The 20,311-nt window shown below is 35.7% G+C and overlaps 1 protein-coding gene across 1 annotated transcript in view; it reads right to left on the bottom strand.

The window, feature by feature from the left end:
• The window catches only part of LOC148944792 (uncharacterized), a 180,451-nt gene that overhangs the window by 33,459 nt on the left and 126,681 nt on the right, over window positions 1–20,311 (bottom strand). The window contains exon 6 of the mRNA XM_089100315.1: window positions 18,115–18,357. Within this exon, the coding sequence (XP_088956441.1) occupies window positions 18,115–18,357 (243 nt within the window). The remainder of the gene's footprint in view (window positions 1–18,114; window positions 18,358–20,311) is intronic.

The raw sequence follows: 20,311 nt of genomic DNA, 5'->3' as shown, positions 1-20,311 counted from the left end.
ACGAAATTTTCGAAAGGGTATATTAAAGGACGATGCACAACGAAAATGGAGTTTATTATTTAAATGGTTTAGTAAAAAATAATAAAATCCTATCTATACTTTAAAGTGAGGAAAAATCAGAAATTCAATTTTTTGTTATATTTTATGAATTACGGAGATGTTTATGAATTATACGGAGTTATTTATGAATTACACGGAGATATTTATGAATACCTCCTTATACAGTTTTTGGTAGTAGCGGGTGCTAAAAAAACCAAAAACCAAAATGAACGTAAATGAAAAAAAAATTGCAAATTTAGGTTAATTATGTGTTTCATAAAACAGCTTAAGAAGGTGTAGCTTTTCTTTGAAGGTCGTTGTCTTAGGGAATCATCATACTGTTTGGTTTATGAAGTTATGAAGATGTAGCAACAGTAACAGGTGTAGTACATGTTAGGAAGGTGTAGCTTTCCTTTGAAGTTGAAGTTGTCTTTGAGAATCAACATACTGTGTGGTTTATGAATATGTAGCAACAGTAGCAGGTCTAGTAACAGGGTAGGAAGATGTAGCTTTCCTTAAAGTTGAAGTTGTCTTTGAGAATCAACATACTGTGTGATCAAACACCATATTGATTTGATTAAAATGAAGGTATGCAGAAACCTTGGTATTCTAAGAAAACTAAAGCATATCTTTCCAGGACCAATTCTAAGAATCCTATTTCATAGCTTAATTCATTCTTATGTTTCCTATTGTTCAGTCATATGGATGTCTACTTTCCCTTCTTTCCTCAAACCGCTTTCGAATATTTGTGATAAAGCTCTAAATCTTATCCAGGATGTAAATCGTTCGGCAACTAAACCGTTACTTGATATTAAAAAACTTTATATTCTTTCCTGTGCCTCTTTCGCTTTTCTTCAGCTCCATGGTGATATTCCTAGGACCCTTAGGTTTACGTTTTCTTTTGTATCTGATCGGTCAAATTATCAACTCTGTAGTTCTCTAAATATCCAAATTCCCCATACACCAACAATAAGATCCGATTTTAATCCTCTTGTTGCGTGTCATTTGACATGGAACATCCTTCCCGATTCTGCTCGAGAATGCCACTCGTTTGGCACCTTCAAAAGACTAGTAAAAAAATTTTTTTTTTGATGTGATTAATTTTCTATACTCTTGCCTGCTGCCAATAGTTTTTTTTTTTTTTTTTTTTTTTTTTTTGTTTTTTTTTTTTTTTTTATGTTTTTATTCAAAGTTTTTTTATAAATTTTTTTTTGTGAACCGTCCTTTTTTTTTTTTTTTTTTTTTTTTTTTTTTTTTTTTTTTAATATTATATGTTTAAATATTAATGTTATGCCTATATTGTTTAAATTTTAAGCGTTTAAATGTTTAATGTTAATGTGATATTTTCATAATCCCCCTCCTACAGGCCATGGAGCCTTTGTGGGGATTTGCAGATTGTTGTGTAATTATTTTACTGATATATGAAAAATAAACCTATCTATCTATCTATCTTATGAAGTTATGAAGATGTAGCAACAGTAAGAGGTGTAGTAACAGGTTAGGAAGGTGTAGCTTTCCTTTGAAGTTGAAGTTGTCTTTGAGAATCAACATTCTATGTGGTTTATCAACATGTAGCAACAGTAGCAGGTGTAGTAACAGGTTAGGAAGGTGTAACTTTCCTTTGAAGTTGAAGTTGTCTTTGAGAATCAACATACTGTGTGGTTTATAAAGTTATGAAGATGTAGCAACACTAACAGGTGTAACAGGTGAGTATTGTGTAGTTTATAAAGATGTAGCAACAGTAACAGGTCAGAGAATCAACAGATTGTCTTTAATGTTTAAGTTTTTACGGAAGAAAAACCAGTGGGGTCAATTCAGTGGTGGATCCAGGGGAACGGAGGGGGGGCTGCCCCTTAAGATTTTTTCTGGCGCCCTCACTCCTTGTTTTTTTTTAACTTTTTTAGAATACATTTGTCAATTTGGCCAATTATTGGCACCTTTGCCAAATTCCCCCCCCCCCAAAAAAAAAGATTTTGCTCATTGGCGTCCTTGTCACATTGGGCCTCGCCCAAGATTTTACTCTAGATCCGCCCCTGGGCCGATTCACGAAATTTAGGAGAGAGGCAAAATATGTTTCTCAAAATCTAGAGGAAGGCAAGTTTTTTTTTTAAAATGTTTTCAAGGAAAATGCCAAAATATGGCGTGTTTCAATAAAAAGCTGTTTTTCAAAATATTGGCGCAGAGGGCAAAAAAAATCTAGGGGAATATGCACTTCATTCTACCTCCAATTGACAGCCCCTGGGAAAAGCGTTGTCAAATTTAACTGTTTAGCTTTCCTTATTTAATTTCACTGTTTATTGGGAGTACTGCCTTAAAAAATTCACAATTATGAAATAACCAAAAGCAAGTAAAAAAAAAAAAAATTTAGCGGTTTTCAGGTTTGAATAGACTTGAGTTGGGTTTAGGGGGCAAAAACTATTTTTGCTCTGGTGTCCTTGGTTCTTCAAGGATTTTAAATTTTAAAGGACATTGAGATAAGATTTATTCATCATGAAATACACATACGATATTACACTTTACTATTCCCCCAAAGGCTCATTGGCCTTTGAAGAAGGGGTGAAGACAAACGAATCACTTACTCAGAGCAAAAATAATAAGAATCACTTACTCAGAGCAAAAATAATAAGAATCACTTACTCAGAGCAAAAATAATAAGAATCACTTACTCACAGAGACAAGAGTAAAAGGAGAAAAATAAACTAAAAATAAACTAAAAACTATAGAACGCAAAAACTAAATTAAATAGACTCCAATAAAATAACATATATAAGAAAAAAATAAATAGATAAAAATAGCTTCTAAGAAGCCAAAAATGTTTTTAAAATTTTTCTGAACAACTTGAAATATACTTTAGGATAACTTTCTATAGGAGAAGCGACTGCACAGGAGCTGAGAAAAAACTAGACAGATATAGTTCGTTCTAAGTTTTGTAAATAAAAATAGTAACTATTATGCAGTTATATTTTAGTTAAATATTTAATATTTAGAGTTGGTATGGCTATGCTTTAATATAGTGCGTTCTCGGCTGCCTGCTTTCCATAATCCTCTGTTGTGGTTTCTATAATTTTGTAAATAAAGTAATATATTTTCATCATAATTTGGTATATATCATTATGATTAACCTAACTTCACTTCTTGAGTGTGGTTGGGATAATACGTAAGTACCGCTTTTTCTTATGGGGGCAGCTGGTCAGACAAGATCCAGAGAGACCAAGTCACCTTCTTCTATCAGTACTTAACTATAGACTCATTTTTGATAGTTTTTATAGGTGGAGGGGTGTTTTATTTACTAAGGGTCATTGAACCCATCCCTGTCTTTAGTGCTAATTGTTTTAGTTGGGATAGAAAGGAGACAAATTTGTTCACTCAATTTCGGTTAAACCAATAAATGGGTTCAGGGGCGTAGCTCTAGCATTTTATTGAGGGGGCAAAAAAGTTCCACATCCAGAGAGTCAAGGGGCATGGGGTATATAAAAGCTTTTTTCCATTTTTTTGGGGGGGGGGGGGGGGCAACAGCCCCCCCATGCCACCCCAAACGACGCCACTGCATGGGTTTCCGTCTCATCGCTTGCTGCTTCCTAGGTCTGCTGCTCCACTGGATGTGCTGCTTAGCAGTATGTACTTCTGGCGGTTGCCTCCCAAGCCTCTAACATTAAATTCTCGGCCATCTTAAGCTTCTCTTTACTATTTCCAACTCCTCACAAATGATGGTTGTGGCAATTTAAACGTATTACGTAAAACTTGTATACAACTAACAAGTCTGTAGCTCACTTAGTTAGACTCCCACAGCCACAGGTCCTTTGATTGATTGCCAAATTTTTACGTATCCAATTTCTGGGGCGTCAATGGGGAGAAGAACATCGGAACGTCAATTCCTACCTTCTGAATTAAAAAGAAGCCGACTTTTTTTTTATGACATTTTCAATAATACTTTTTTTTTAAGCTTTATGTTCAAAAAGAAAAACAAATTCCAGCCCCCTCCCCCCATCGTATCGTGAATATGTACCCCTATTCAATTTAGTTTCTAGGGTACTTAGACGTTTCGACATAAATAGTCGAAAACTGAAACTTAGTATCTAAGAGGTTTTAACTTCTTATCGTGGAAGCATTAAAAACTTCCTGATTCAAACAATTAGTCATCAATGACAGTAAAAAAAAAAAAAAATCTGAAATTTAATTTTCAGTTTTTCTGTTTTCCTCCAAAATTTATGGTGTGCCGTAAAACAGCTTTTTAACAACCATACCAGAGAATTCCTTGCAAATTATCCAAGCCAGCTTGGTTATAGTGTTTAAAAAGGTATGATGCGACTATTCATCGATTGGTCTAATCTGCGTCACTATATTTCATTTAGGTCCCAAATTAATCATAAGTTCCTATTTTTTTCACGAAACATGTAGTGTCCTTTTCTAAAATTGAATGATATATAATAACAATAATAAAAAACACAGTACAAAAGGCTATAAAAGACGCACCAAACTTTTTTATATTCATTTTTGCTACGTTTTTTACAAGTCGCACAAACATTTTGGGGAGGGGTCAAACCCCCTCCCTCTGGATACGGCTTTGACCACTGCAAAGCTTCTTCCCTCTCTAAATAATCCTTCCCTGAAAATTGATCTGATATAGTGCATGTCTTGCAACTCACTTGAAAATCAAATTTTCAACAAATAGCCGTATATATTTTGCAATTGAAACATTCCCAAAATCGTATTTGCATTTCATTTTCTTTCATTTAAATTACAAAATTACATTCACACTTTGTATAAGGATTTCTATCTTTGGAACAAAAAGACAAAGCTCCCTATTATAGGCCTATTTGATGATGGGATAACTGATAAGGTAGGTAACCACAGTAGGCAGGAACTTACTAGGAGATGTTATATTAGAAAAAGCAAAGAAAAAACTTGTATGCAAAATACAGGAAATTTTCTGGGAAATCGTAAAAATTTCGTGATTTCTGAAGGGGTGATTTCTGACCCAAAAAACACCTACATACGTGCCTAATGCTGATTAATAAGGAGGTTCAATTCCTTGTAAGGAGGCTGATTGATAAGGAGGGTCTATGCTGATTACAATATACGGGTGAAGATACCCCGGGATACCCCGGAGTAAATCTTGGTTCATTAAGATATTGTCAGCTCTATTGACCAATTGATCAATTTGGTTACGAATTTTTTTTTTAATTTTTAATTTTTTAATTTCTTTTTAAGTTAAATTAAGGTTTATTCATCTATCAAAAATAAAAAAATCCAGAAGCTAAGCTTATAAAGGAGATTACTACCCTAACTAGGCCTAAATACAAAAAAAAACTATCATATAAAAATCACTACTTAAAGCTGAAATTCTAATTATTTCTGAATGTTGGGAGAGGACACGCAATACACTTAGAAAAAAATAGGAACCCCTCAAAATACCTTTAAAACTTCAAATTAAAAAACTCTTCATTATAGTGAATATAACATTTAGGTGAAGTTTTTATCTTAACTTGTATTTAGGAATACATTTAGGTCCATTGATGACAATTGTAAGAACAGGTAACAAAAAGATGAATAGTTTCTCTATTTAGTTGTGTGCAATACCCTTTCACTTTCTTTCAAAAAACTTCAATAGACATTCAGTAATAACGTTTTGAAATAATTTTGAATTTGTGGAAAAATTTGCCATTCAAAAGTAGAAAACATAATGCTTAGTTCTAAGAAAATAAAAAGCTTAGTCTAACCCGAATGGAAGTAGAAACAATTACAACAAGCTTGAGCTATTATTTGTATAACATTTTGACGCTCATAGAAAACTTGATTCCCTCAAAAAGCACATTCATAGAAGCACAAAAAGTGGTACATTTATAGAAGAAAGTGTTGAAAAATTAGGGCTCTAGACAAGCTCTATACAAGCGGTTTTCAAAACCGGGCGAGAGGGCAACTACAAACCAGCCTAACCAGCCCATAACCAGCCCAAACCAGCCTAACGATGAGGGCTACTAGCCCAACTTTTTTTCTATTGATTAAAAAAATCCACAAAAGAAGTTTTTTTTAAAAAAATAAAGAGCTACATTTAAGGCAAGTTAATCAGAAATAAAATAATTTTAGAAGCGTAAAACTACCATAATTACCATCTATAAATAAATGAAGCCGAAAACGATAATAAATAACCGATTCGAACTTAAAACGAGCAGAAACTAATAGGGGTAGGGCTGACGCCCCTAGTGGCTTTTCAAGAACAGGACATAGTTTGCACTTTACCTAAAACAAAATATATGTTAAATGTTTTCTCTTTTTTTAACTTTAATAAATCCAAAACTATTAAGACTTTCATGAACGAGCATTAGTAGGCTACATATATTAAACTGGCAATTCACATTCATTTGTGTTTTTTTTAGTAATATTGGTCATAATGGTGATTTTTTTTCTTTTTCTTTCGATATTAGGAGAAATAAAACACATAGCCTGAAATAAGGATTGTTCTATTGGCTGAGTTGTGAGTTAAAACAATTTTGAAAACAAAAGTATTCTGATTCATTTTCACCTACTGAAAAATCTCAGGTTTACACTATAAAAAAAGCTGATTTATAACCTGAATTATCTAACTCTCTGTGAAAGTTTCTACTTTATTAATCTAGTCCACAGACGTTGCAGTAGCCTAAATGTTTTTTTTTTTTAATCCCCTCTTGTAAAATCGCAAGTTAAGTCGCAAGATTCTACTTTTAGCAGGTTCTCAGACTCTGGTCATTAAATTGTTAAAATTTCAGATTTTGGGGGTAGTGGGTTTTTCTAATTTTTATTTTATTTTCAATAACTGCAAACATACTGACGGACATTATTGGATATGTGTACAAATAGATTCTAACCTACAAATTTCAAAAGACCTATATTTTTTTTTTAACAAAGTAGCATTTTCTGAAAACTACCTGAAGAAAGAAAATACATTCTAAGACCACACTGGCTATACATGATGTATGAAGCAAAGAGAGGAAAAGATACAATAAATGAAAAATAAAGTCAAATAGCCGAGAAAACGAGGATTTTGTCAGCCAATGGCAAAATATGAAGACGAAGAACAAGCAAATATTTCGACAAGGACCTCCGCCAAGTCGTCCTCAGTACTAAAGAAAAACAACAAACAAACAAAATCTAACATTTCGAAGTGAATGTATTCCGCTCTTGTTAGATTCACTTCGAAAGGTTCGATTTTTTTTTCTTGGTTTCATAAGTTTATTCAAGAAACAAATCAGTAAAAGAAATAGAAGGCAAGAAATCAGTAGACCGCTTGAAAACTCTGTACAGCATTGACACCATCAGAGAGGGGTTGGCCCCCTCTGGGAACCAAGAAGGCATTTCAAAATATGTGTCAACGGAGAAAAAGGGGAATACAGTCATAAGAATTATGATGAAAATAATATTCCCGGTAGCAATTGCATAAATCGGGTGAAATCTAGTGGTGGTACTCTTACTGCGCTGGGTACACAAACGATTGAAAACCCTCCTTCAAGCGATTCAAACAATGAATTAACAATGAATAATTATTACTTTTTTACGTATTTATCCATTATATGCCAATGGTTAAAAAAAATCAAAACATAATGAATCAGAAAAAGCACAACATTTAAACCAGTTAAATGGATTAAATGACCTTGGATACTGTTTGTTTCAGAAATCATGCGATCCCAAAGTAGACCGGCGGGTTGAAAAGTTTAATACCAGTATATATCCAAGTCAACTATTTTATATTAAGTTAATACTAAGTGCATTTCAGAATAACTCCAGTTTAATTCATCTGATAACTGCAATTCTAAGGCCGTATACTAGCCAAAGAGCCTGGCCAATGTCAGGGGTAAAAGAGATTCAATACTCTTTTGAGCCAACCGGGTATAAAATATTATGTCCCCTTCCTCTAAACGAAAATTTCACGTCCTTCTACCCCCCCCCCTTCAAAAATCTTTTTGCTTGAAAGTTTTTGCTTGATCCCCCAGCCACGAGACGAGCAATCTCGCAATTATCACCTTTAATTGACCGCATGCAGCCTCTATACTGAGAAATACCCACTTACCTTTAGGCTTTAGTCATAGGCAAAAACACATACGCCCTTCCTACATCCAAAAACCTTCTAATCAAATTGTGAAATTACTTTAGAAAAATACTTTCTTCAGTTGCCCATTGTATGGTCACATGAGTGTGTTCAGATAACTGATTGGCTGGGTGTTATGGGCACTTGCCAATTATGTAAAGTAAAATAGAGGTCCCCAGCAGGGCTGCCGTTTGGGATCTAAAATCGGAGCAGAAGTTCGCTAGTTTCAGGACCCAAAGGCTTCTGAAGCTGAACGGTCAAATTAAAATCTGATAGAATGAACATATACCCCGATAGCCTCTCCCTATATATTAAGAGCTCCACGTGATCCCTCGAAAATGTTTAAGTAAAACGTGTTTTTGGGTCTAACAAGTTTTATACGTGGCACTGAGAAATTCTGCATTACATTTTAAATTTCATTGGGTCATAGCCAGTTTATTTTTAATCTTGTGACTTAATATTGATCTTAATTTTGTGGGCAACTGAGCTACGCACGCTCCTCCCCCATTCCAATTTATTTAAAGCCTCCCTTTTTTCACCCTCTCAGGAAGTTCCTATTTCCCTTAAATCGTTTTTTTACCACATTCTCCCAACACAACCACAGACGACCTACTTTCTGTTAAGCCCTAGACGGTTGGCTGAAAAGGACAATCTTTGGCAATCTGTCATCGTTCATCCGTAGAACGTGCACTAGCCATCTCAACCTTTCTCTCCCTATAGCCCTCGAAAACGGGATCGAACCACACTTTTCGAACAGCCTACTGTTTGAAATACGGCCAGTCAGCCGGTTACCCAGAACAATCCGTAGGCAATTTCTCTGGATAACATCTAGCAAATCTTCGTCCGTTTTTGGGAGCGCTAATACTTCAGAACCATGTCTGACCGCTATCATCACTGTAGCTTCCAATATTCTAATCTTGGTTCGCAGACTTATCTTTCTATTCTTCCAAACTTTTTTCAATTGTAAAAAAAAACACCCTCAGCCTTGGCTATTCTATTTTTAACATCCTCGCTACTCCCACCGTCTTTACTAATAATACTACCAAGGTAAGTGAAGCTGTCCATTTGATTGATCTTTTCGTTACCCAACGTGATCTTTTCATCTACATTTATTCCTAGCCTTAGCGACTTAGTCTCCTTAGCATTAATTTTCAAACCTATTCTAGCACCCTGAACTCGCAAAACATCTTAGAGTTCATTTATTTTGCTCACACTTTCATCTGGGATGCTTAAATCATCAGCATAATCTAAGTCCAGGAAATTTTTTCTTCCCCATTTGATTCCGTGTTCTCCCATTGCCTTTCCTGTGTTCCATAAGACGAAGTCTATCAAAATGGTCCATAAAAAGAGGGATAGAAAACAACCCCTGCTTGACTCCTGATTTAATACGAAACCAGCTGCTAACCTCATTTTCTACATTAACCGCAGCGGTGTTATTCTCGTACGTATCACTAATCACTTAAATGTATTTGTCTGGTACACCATACAAGGATAAGACCTTTGCTAAAGATCTTCTATCAGCAGAATCGAACGCTTGATCACAATCTATAAAACTGAGGACTAATGGCGTTTGATAACTCAGACACTTCTCAATTATTAACCTATGAGTGAAAATTTGGTCGACACAAACTCTACCCTTCCTAAAACGGCACTGCTCTTCTCTTAAAACCTTATCTACAGTATCTCTCAGTCTAAAAAGAATGATATTACTAAGTAATTTGCTACCTACAGAGACCAGACTAATACCTCCATAATTACTACACTCACTCTTATCACCTTTCTTATACAGTGGTTTAATTAAAGTTTTCCTAAAATCGTTAGGTACTTCACTTTTTTCAAAAATTATGTTCATAATCTTCAGTAACTTATTTTTAACCTCAGAGCCACCATATTTAAGACACTCATTTACCATACTATCAGCACCTTGAGCCTTATTATTTTGTAATCCTTTTAGTACTGTCACTAATTTTTCCTCACAAGACAAATCTTCCTTCACATCCAAGGCATCACAAATATTTTCATTTTCCTCTACATCTTTTCCTGCAACTCTATCCCGGTATATTGCATTCTCAAAATGTTCTGCCCATCTCTCTTTAACTCTTTCCTTATCACCAATTGTAGCGCCGTTCATACCTTTAACTGGTACGAGTCTGGATTGACTACTCCTTCTCAATTTATTAACATGCCAGTGCAGTATTTTATTATTATGCCGTCTAGCTGCATCTTCCAGATTCTCGGCAATTTTATCCATGGTCTCCACTTCACACCTCCTTAGTTCATATTTTAATACACTCAGAAAATTCTTGAACAAGCCCCTTCTTGTCTCAAATTCTCATCCTGGAACCTACCAAGGTCATAACTTTCCAGGAGGTAATTACCCTTCCGAAATTTCAGCTCTAAATACATCAGCGAATATTTCCCCAGTCTTCTTCAAATTTTATTAAAAAAACAAACAAGTTTTTTCAACTGAAAGTAAGGAGCAACACTAAAACCTAAAAAGAACAAAAATTATTACACATATAAAGAGGGTTGCCCCCTCCATAGTTTCTCGCTCTAGACACTGAAGTTTTTTAGCCCTTTTGTAAAAACTCCTTATACCTCTAATACAACGGCGTTCGTAGTCGAGAAGTAACTCCCTAGTAACTAAGGGACAATCAAGATTTTACAGTAGAGCATAAGGCCCTAAGAAGGCGATATATCTCTTTATATACGCAATGTTTTCTATTTATCTTAAGTTTCGATGTTGCTCCTTACTTTCAGTTGAAAAAAAAACTTTTTTTCATTTAATTTCTGATCGTTTTTAAATAGTGCCAGGAAATCTGGCCCCACTTCCACGGAGAAACCCCCTGCCCACGGAAATATCCTCTAGATAATTCAATTCCGGTGAAAATTTACGCCGGAAAATTACTCTTAACCAATCTCTGCGTAAAATTGAGACGGAAAAGCGAAAGCAAGACATATAAAAATAATTTTGTTTAAGAATTCTGGCAAATTCTCCCAATGTATGATTTCCCCTGACAAGTTCACTCCCTGGAAACTTCCCTTCCTATGGGAAATTCCCCCGTGGAAATACTCCCAAAATAAAATTTGTCCCCCAGCCCCACCCAAAAATGTATTCCTACATCCCAATAACAAATACTATGCGCAAACAATGGACAAATTTATAACCTATATACCTTTCCCCTGGGGCTGTGGGGAGAGTCACGTTATATCCAAAGGCATAGTTATTGGGCCTTTCAATTATGATGAACAAAATGGCTATCTCAAAATTTTAATCGGACGATTTTGGAAAAAAGGGGCGGGGGAGGGACCTAGTTGCCCTCCAATTTTTTTTCACTTAAAATGGCACTATAAATGGTAGTTATTGTACGTAAAAGTCCTGTCTCGACATTCTAGGGCCACTGGGTTAACACAATCACCCCTAGGGAAAAAAACAATAACAAATCGACACGCATCCGTGATCTTTCTTCTGGCAAAAAATACAAAATTCCACATTTTTGCAGATAGGAGCTTGAAACCTATTCATCAGGATTCTTTGATACGCTGAATTTGATGGTGTGATTTTCAATGAGATCATTTGACTTTTAGAGGCTGTTGTTCCCTTTTTCGAAAATCAGGAAAATTTTCTTAGACTTGTAACCCTTGATGGGTAAGGCTAAACTTAATCTATTGGTATCAAAATTCCGTTTTTTTTAGAGTTTCGGTTGCTCCTTACTTACAGTTCGTTACCACGAACTGTTTGATTACTGACTTGTGTTTTGTTAGCATAAGAGTTTTGCAAGAAATAGTCCCACCGGTATTTTTTATATGTTGATTTAGTACCAAATTTACTACCAATTATGTGTACACGTACACATAATTTTTTTCGGGGGAATGGGGTAGCAATAAAAAGAAAAAATGTTATTTGACTGCATGAGTGGGAAATATCCACAAATTAAAAAAAAGGACTTGGGGGGAGGGACATACCCCAAGGTTCTCCTCCTATATATGTACCTGATGTACCTGAAATTACTTAACTGCTGGGCCAACTTAAGTATAAAAGGTGCACACTCCGAAATTTAGTTCTGGCTTCTTCCTTTTTTGGTGATGCCCACATTCTCCAATAGCTCTAAAAATTTGATAAACCCTATTTTAAACAATTTTTCTTCAAAATTGCAATTCAAACTAATTACAAAATTCAGAACATACTTTGCAATCCACATTTTGTTAAGACATGTACCAAAAAATTGCTGACAGCAGTCTTTGAATTAGACTAAAAATGGTACTTAAATAAATTAAATGAAGATCTTTGACCCCGTTTGCTTAAGAAACCATGCAATTCAAACGTAAAGCGTGCTTGTTGAATATTTGCATGCATGTCAACTTTCCCTACAGAAAAAGTCAAATTGTAAAATTACACTGTGATTTCGTGTGGGCGTTTCTGATAGTTAGAAATTAGGTCAAATTTAATACTTACTCAATAAAAGAAAAAAAGTAGTAATTGCACAAAATAAGCGATTTTATTATCTGTGATAACTCAAGAAAATAATAAAATAATATATCTTAATATACCAAATATATCTTAATAATAAAATAACATATCTGAAAGTGCAATCTACCAAAAGAATGAAAAACTTAAATATGATTCACGAAAAACTCCTCATCAAAAAGTACTCAGAGAAAGTGAAAGCATACTGAACAGAAGACTACACAAAATAAGGCACGAGAACCAAGGTTATATCCCGGATTTTTTCGGGGGGGGGGCATTTTTGAGAGGGGGTGTACAAAAAACGCATTAGAAATTTGTTTTTAGGAGTCGGACAAAATTTCAGGGAGAGGTCAAACTTCCTAATCTCCCCCCCTCTGGATACAGTCTTCATGACAACTGTTATGAATTCAATTTAATTTCACAATTGTATTGCTTATTCAACGTTAGCTTAGCAGCGCTTTTCTGGACTTAAATAAGCTAATTTCAAATGGAGTCTGGTGCGTCAGCTGGATCAGAAAAATAAGCAGAATAACTGATGTTATTATCGTATACCTTATGTTATATTTAATTTATTTACTATACGAGTATTATTCTATTTAGTCCGTAATTATATAATTTTGTTCGAATTTTAGTAATCCATTACAGGTGTTGGCCACTCCTCGTGTCCACTTCAAGGCCATCTGTCCTGTATCAGGTCACCACTTAAATACAATCTGGATGCAGCAATTCCAAAGTGTGCTGTGAAATATTTCTAGAATTTCTATTTACGAGCCATTTTTCCAAACTTAGTAAGTTATGTTTGATTGGTCACATCAGTTATATTCTATTTTAATTGGTTGACAAGATATTTAGAATTTGTTATTTTTCAAAAAATGTTATACGGTATTCTCTTTTCTCCTTTAGAAAAATAGTTGGGATAAGTACTTTTGCATTTGATTACATCTTAGATGTTTAAAATAAAACTTCTGTGCCAAACAAATCTTGTTTTTAAAAGTGATTAAACAAAAAAACAAGTTTTTTAAACTGAAAGTAAGGAGCGACATTAAAACTTAAAACGAACAGAAATTATTCTGTATATGAATGGGACTGTCCCCTCCTCAACGCCTCGCTCTTTACGCTAAAGTTTTTTTTTTTTTTAAAAAATAAAGTTGTGAGACAGATTCAAACTTTAGCGTAAAGAGCGAGGCGTTGAGGAGGGGACAGTCCCGTTCATATACGGAATAATTTCTGTTCGTTTTAAGTTTTATTGTCGCTCCTTACTTTCAGTTTAAAAAACTTGTTTTTTTAATTTAATTTTTGAACGTTTTTGAATAAATACAGCTTTTGATCTTGGCTCACCGTACATGAATAATTAATACAAAATTTTCATATTAATTTACTTTTATTTAGTTATAGTTAAATGGCTTTCTCGAAACTTGTTTAATTTTATTTACGAACGTTTTTATTAGTAATAAATATACGTAACTTACGAATTAACTTACGTAACGAACTTCTATATTCATATATTTTTAATACGTTTATTAGGGGGTTCGCCCCCTAGTACATACCTTGCTCTTTAAGCGAAAGTTCGAATTTTGTTCCAGTTCTTTATAAATGACCGGTTAATCAAAAAGGCCATCAATTAGAATAAATAGATTATATGAAAGTGATAAAAAATCTTCGGCTTAAAGAGCGAGGCATTGACTACGGAGTTAACCCAATTATATATGTAATATTTTCTGTTCGTTTAAAGTTTCGACGTTGCTGCTGTTGCAGTTGAAATACTTGTTTTTTTGTATTAAATTTCTGATCTTTTTTTTAAATAATGCTGGGAAGTCCGGCGTCCCCTTCATAGCAATGTCCCTTCCCCCATGAAAACTTCCTTCATGGAAAGATCCTCACACATAATCCCCGACCCCCCCCCCCCTACTACCAGGAAAAATCTCCCCTGCAAAACGTCTGTATAATTCCAAATAACAAATACTATATGTTAACATTGGGTAAAGTTCATAACTTTCAGCCCTCCCCCGGGAACTTCGGGGGATTAAGTCATCCTAAAAGACATACTTATAATATTTTCGAACATGCTGAACAAAATGGCTATCTCAAAATTTTGATCAGGTGACTGGGAAAAAAATGAGCGTGGGAGGGGGCCTAGTTGCCCCCCATTTTTTTGGCCACTTAAGAATGGAACTAAAACTTTTAATTTCCATTTCAATGAGCCCTCCCACGATATTCTAGGACAACTGGGTCGATACGATCACCCCTGGGGAAAAAAAAACAACAAACAAACAAACAAATAAACACGCAACCGTGATCTTTCTTCTGGCAAAAAATGCAAAATTCCACATTTTTGTAGATGGGAGCTTGAAACCTCTATAGTAGAGTTCTCTGATACGCGGAATATAATGGTGTGATTTTCATTAAGCTTCTATAACTTTTAGGGGGTCTTTCCCCCGTTTTTCGAAAATCAGCCAAATTTTCTCAGGCACCTAACTTTTGATGGGTAGAATTAAACTTGATGAAACTTATATATTTGAAATCATCATTAAATTCTGATTCTTTTGATGTATCTATTTGCATCAAAATACCGTTTTCTAGAGTTTCGGTTGCCATTGAGCCGGGTCGCTAATTACTTACAGTTCGTTACCACGAACTGTTTGAAACGCAGGTCAGACTAGGCCGGACAAGCCAGAGGGCCTCTCCGCAATACCAACGTACGTTTAAATCCAAATCTTCTTTCTGTGCGTTAAATTAAAAGTCCCTAATGATGTAGTGGACGTGGAAAGCATCGTAAAGTCTGCTTATTATGCTATATTTGTAGGCTGTCGCATAGACTGATGAAGGGTCCAGACCCGAAACCCCCAAAATGTGAATTTTTTTAATATTTTGCTGACCAAAGAGTATGAGAAACTCTATAGGATCTTGCGATTTAACAATGGAACATTTATTTTTAAGGCTATTTTTTGCACTTTTAAGAATTTTGACCTTGATTATTATCCTTAACCCTGCTTTACAGCTAATATTCTGAGGTTATGATTTCAGTTTTCCACAATCTATCTGTCTGTGCAAACTGCTAAGAAAATTGTCATGAACCATTGGCAAGAAGAGGGGGCAGGCCGAGATAGCACAAGTTTTCTCTACCGGTTTTCAGATTTCAAAATATATTAATTTTCTAAAGATTCCAACCCTTAATGCACTCCGTAATATCCAGAGAGGGTGGAGGGGGATGGGTAGTGTGTACCCACAGTTTTGAAAACATTTTGCATGTATTAGCGCGCAATGACTGCTTATCTCCTAAGCAATATTATCTGTCCTCGCTATTTCTGTATACAATAGTAACATCAAAGATTCCACTTCCAAGAATTAGTAGCCGTGAAGCGTCATGAGACAAGTGTTGGCTATAGCTATTTATCCTCCTAACACTATATATTAAGCTAAGAGAGGAAAGGAAATAATAAATGAAAAATAAAGCCAAAAAAGGTGAGAAAACGAGGATTTTGTCAGCCGGTGGCGAAAAACAAGCAAATATTTCGACGAGGACCTCCGCCAAGTCGTCCACAGTGCTAAACAAAAAAGAAAAGAGAAAAAAACAACAAAAATCTAACCTTTTGGAGTTTACTCTACAAGATACGAACAGTATGTCTGTTCGTTTACTCTTTACTTTCATATATCATGTATAGCCAGTGTGGTCTTGGAAAGTATTTACCCTCCTAACGCTAGAATATGCTGGACGATTAGAGGTAAATTGATACCATTTTATTAATTATCTAAAATATCATTCCACCCTAGCGTTTAAATTATAGCACTAATAAGTTTATTTGATTTAAAAACAAGCTAATTTTTTTTGCCCAAAATATTTTATGATTTCCCAAATATTATATTTTACGCTTTTGTAAATTTGCAGAAGATCTAACATTCCCTGTGAGCACCCTATACAAAGAAATATCGATGCATAATATTCATAGATATTAAATATCCATTTGGGACAGTTCCATCCAAAAGCCATTAGTTAATTCCCTTTTTCGTTGGTTCTACGGATGCGTAAAGCCTAGTGACAAAATAGGTTAAGCGAGTAGTGGCATACCGGGCATCTTTAGTTTAGAGTGCCTAATGCCACAATGTTTTTTAGCGTCGGAAAAAGAATTGTGGCGAAATTGCTGACAAACCGCGGCAAAGTCATAATCGTGACAAATTGTTATGGTACACAAAATTTGTGGGAAAAAGAAAGAAAGTACTTTAAATTATAGTTATCCAACGTTTCTGGCTAATAGATGGAAGGATAAGCCATTTATTGTTATCTAACGCGCCAAAGTTACAATTTGGTGTAAATCATAGATAATACTGAGAAAAAAAGTTTTCCTTAGATCCTCCTGACGATTATGGGCTACGAATGTTAGCCTATAACTGTAGCCTATGGCTATTTTCTCATTTGAATAGTCATATAGGCTACTCTCCTACATGTCGGTGGCAAGATACATCCTACATGTCGGTGGCCAGACGTATTGGCACACAGAACTTGTAGAAAATGAAGCAAAAATGTTGTTACACACAGTTATCCAAACTTTTCCCACTAACAGAGGCCAGGATAAGCATTTCTTGTTATTTATTGCATAGGCTTGAAAAAATCGTTCTAGGCGTTTATCCCCACCGGAAAACAGCCCCCTGCGAAAATTATCCCCCCCCCCCTCCGTGGGAAATGTCTCCCTGAAAGTAAATCCTTACTGAAATGAAATTATTCCCAAATATTTACTCCCGCTGAAAATTTCCCCTGACACCCCCCCTGCAGAAAAATCCCTCACGAAAAATGTCCGTCTGTTTCCCAATAACAAATAATATGAGCAGTGTACAAATTACAAAACTTAAAAAGGATCTTAAACTTCTACACTGGGTTTCTCTGATTATTTTGCAGTTTGGGAGGGAGGGAGATAGCTCAAAGGATGCATTTTTATGCCGAACATCCCAGCCCTCATTGAGCCATCAGATAAATACAGAATTAGTTCTAAGGAAGAGACAAGGCGAGGGTGGAGGTAGAAATTGATGTATAATCCCCAGAGCCGTAACCAGGATTTTTTGGAGGGAGGAGGGTTCAGGGTACAAAAGAAAGAGGGAGGGGGGTTCGGGGTACAAAAGAAACTTTGAAAAAACATCAAAAGTGTGAAATTGATATCTCCTTCCTTATGACTTCAGGGAATATTTTAGACAATGCTGCTATTATGAAAGTAAAGAGTAACATTAAACCCTAAAATGAGCAGAGCTTATTCCGTATACGAGGGGGACTGCCCCTTCTTCATTCAAACCTCCACCTCATGGTTGCAGAAACCTCAGGGTGTGCTCACTAGATCAGAAATTGAGAGTTCAAGTCCCTTTTTTATAAGTCGAAAGTGATTGGACCAGCCAGCCGCAGGGGTAGAGTATTTCAAAGGGTGGTATTTTCCGTGGTAAGATTTTCTGCAGGGAGGAGGGGGTCATTTTCAGGGGGGAGGGGTATTTTCCGGGGGGAGAGGTATTTTCCGGGCGGGTAAACGCCGGCCACCGAAAAAAAGTGCAATTTGTACCGACTTACCACAGAAGGGCTCCTCATTTCTGGTTGCCAGATACATAACACCGCTTCCTGGTGATTGGTTTGCATAATATCCCATGTTGCCACATTTGTCGTCCGAACAGGGGAAACATTCTCCAGCGAGGAACTTCTCATAGCTTTCACATGGGAAGGCGGGAAATAAGCATTTTGGCACAACAGAATCAGTAAAAAATTTATATGCTCTTCTATGATTACATAAACTCCTCCCATCACCGGGTGTAGATGCTGAAAAAAGAAAGAAAAAATTATTTGTAACAGAATGGCAAAGTACGAAAAAAAAACGGAAAAATATACAGGGGGGGAAGACCGAGAAGCCTCCTATCTCGTTTGTACAGATACACTGCAAATAGCTGAATTGAGCGCCTCTTTTGCTACAGGTATAATGATAATAAAAAAATTATCATTTCGATTCAAATAATTGTTAAATTTTGAATACACTTGTGCTGAGCCAACTTAAATGCCAACTTGACAACCGTAGTGTTTTTCAAGCAAAAAAGGACCGTATTTATTCAATACGGGTATATCTTATGCCAGCTTTCGAACACGGATTTCTTTCTAGTGTTAACGTTCATTTTGAGCATTCAGGCTGCTCATTTTCAGGCTGATTTTTTAGTCTAAGGGATTTTATCAGTATGTTTGAATGTTTTTATTAAAATATTTCAATAAAATATTAAATATTGGTGGATTTTTGCCACAAACACATCACCTTTTCTCTGAAAAAGCCTGCTTATCAATTGCACATATATTTTCCTAATGATTTGAAGAAAACCAAGGGTACCAATTGGGAGGGAGGGGGCAGGATTTTGAAAATATATTTTTTTTGTATCTTCATTGAAATATGTAAATTATCCTTAACTACCCTCCTTTATGCTCGTGAATCCCCCCCCCCTGAAAAAAACACTTACATCTGCTTACCCATTTGATATGGATTTGAAGTACTTGCATTACCGCATTGATTACCACAGTCACAAAGTTCCTCGGTGCATTTGTAGATTCCTCTCTTTCGTTCAAACGTCACATATCCCAGCTGTCTTCAACTATCTCACGGCAAACATCAATGTTACATAGAGCTAGCCTGCTTCTAAGTGCTGACATGATGGACATGCTTTATAATGCTTTTGTCTTACCCTACTTGAACTACTGCTGTTCTGTCGGGGGCAATACATTCAAATCTCATCTAAAATCATTAAAGAGATCACAAAGCCTTGCAGTCAAGGCCACATATTGCTTCCCCAGGCTATACCCCTCAACAGACCTATACAGAGACACTGAAACAATAGATATAACAGAGATAATCAACGTTACTAATCTGCGTTTAGCACACTCGGGAATATCGAATAGAATTCCTCAAGGTTTTTCAAGGTACTTCGAACTTTGTATCACAATCCATCGAGGAAGAGCTCTCCACTGCAACCAGTACAATTTTGTGCTACCGAGAAGAAGGCTTACAAGGTCTTAACACTCTCCAGCTTATAGGAGTATTTCTGTATGGAACTCAATTAATGAATCCATTAAAGCCATAAAATCATTTGGCACACACCAAAAACGATACCTCTCTTACAAGTATTTGATACCGTATGAGTTGGTGTCTTAATTTTTCTTTTGTATCTTATCCTCCAGACTTTTTAACTACATCGAACAAAATGGCTATCTCAAAATTTTGATTAGATGTATTTGGGGAAATGGTGGGTGTGAGAGGAGTGTTAGTTATCTTCCAATCACTTTCGACTATTAAAAAGGGCACAAGCTTTTCATTTCCAATCGAATCAGCCCTTTTTTAAGTTTCTACAGCATCACTATTTATAAAAACATTATATGCCCCAAGGGCATAACTTACAACCCTTGCCCCGAGGGCACTGAGGGGTTATCATTCTCAAAGACCAGATTTCTAAAACTTTTAACTACGTTGAACAAAATGGCTATCTAAAAGTTTTGATTGGATGTGCCTGGGGAAAAGGTGGGCGTGAGAGGGGCGTTTGTTGCCCCCAAATCACTTTTGACTATTAAAAAAGGCACTAGCCCTTTGAATTTCCAATCAAATGAGGTATTTTTCAAACTTCTACGACAAAGCTTTCAATAAAAACCTTATATGCTCCCAGGGCATAGCTTATAACCCTTACCCTGAGGGCTATGGCAGAGTGTCATCCTTTTAGATATAATTAAATAAAAAACAAGTTTT

Source organism: Artemia sp. Qi Xiang Cuo, chromosome 14 (genome assembly GCF_049724085.1).
Source record: "Artemia sp. Qi Xiang Cuo chromosome 14, ASM4972408v1, whole genome shotgun sequence".
NCBI classification, from domain to species: Eukaryota; Metazoa; Arthropoda; class Branchiopoda; order Anostraca; family Artemiidae; genus Artemia; species Artemia sp. Qi Xiang Cuo.
The sequence above is the reverse complement of the archived record's forward strand: the minus strand, read 5'-3'. Positions and strand labels throughout refer to the sequence as shown.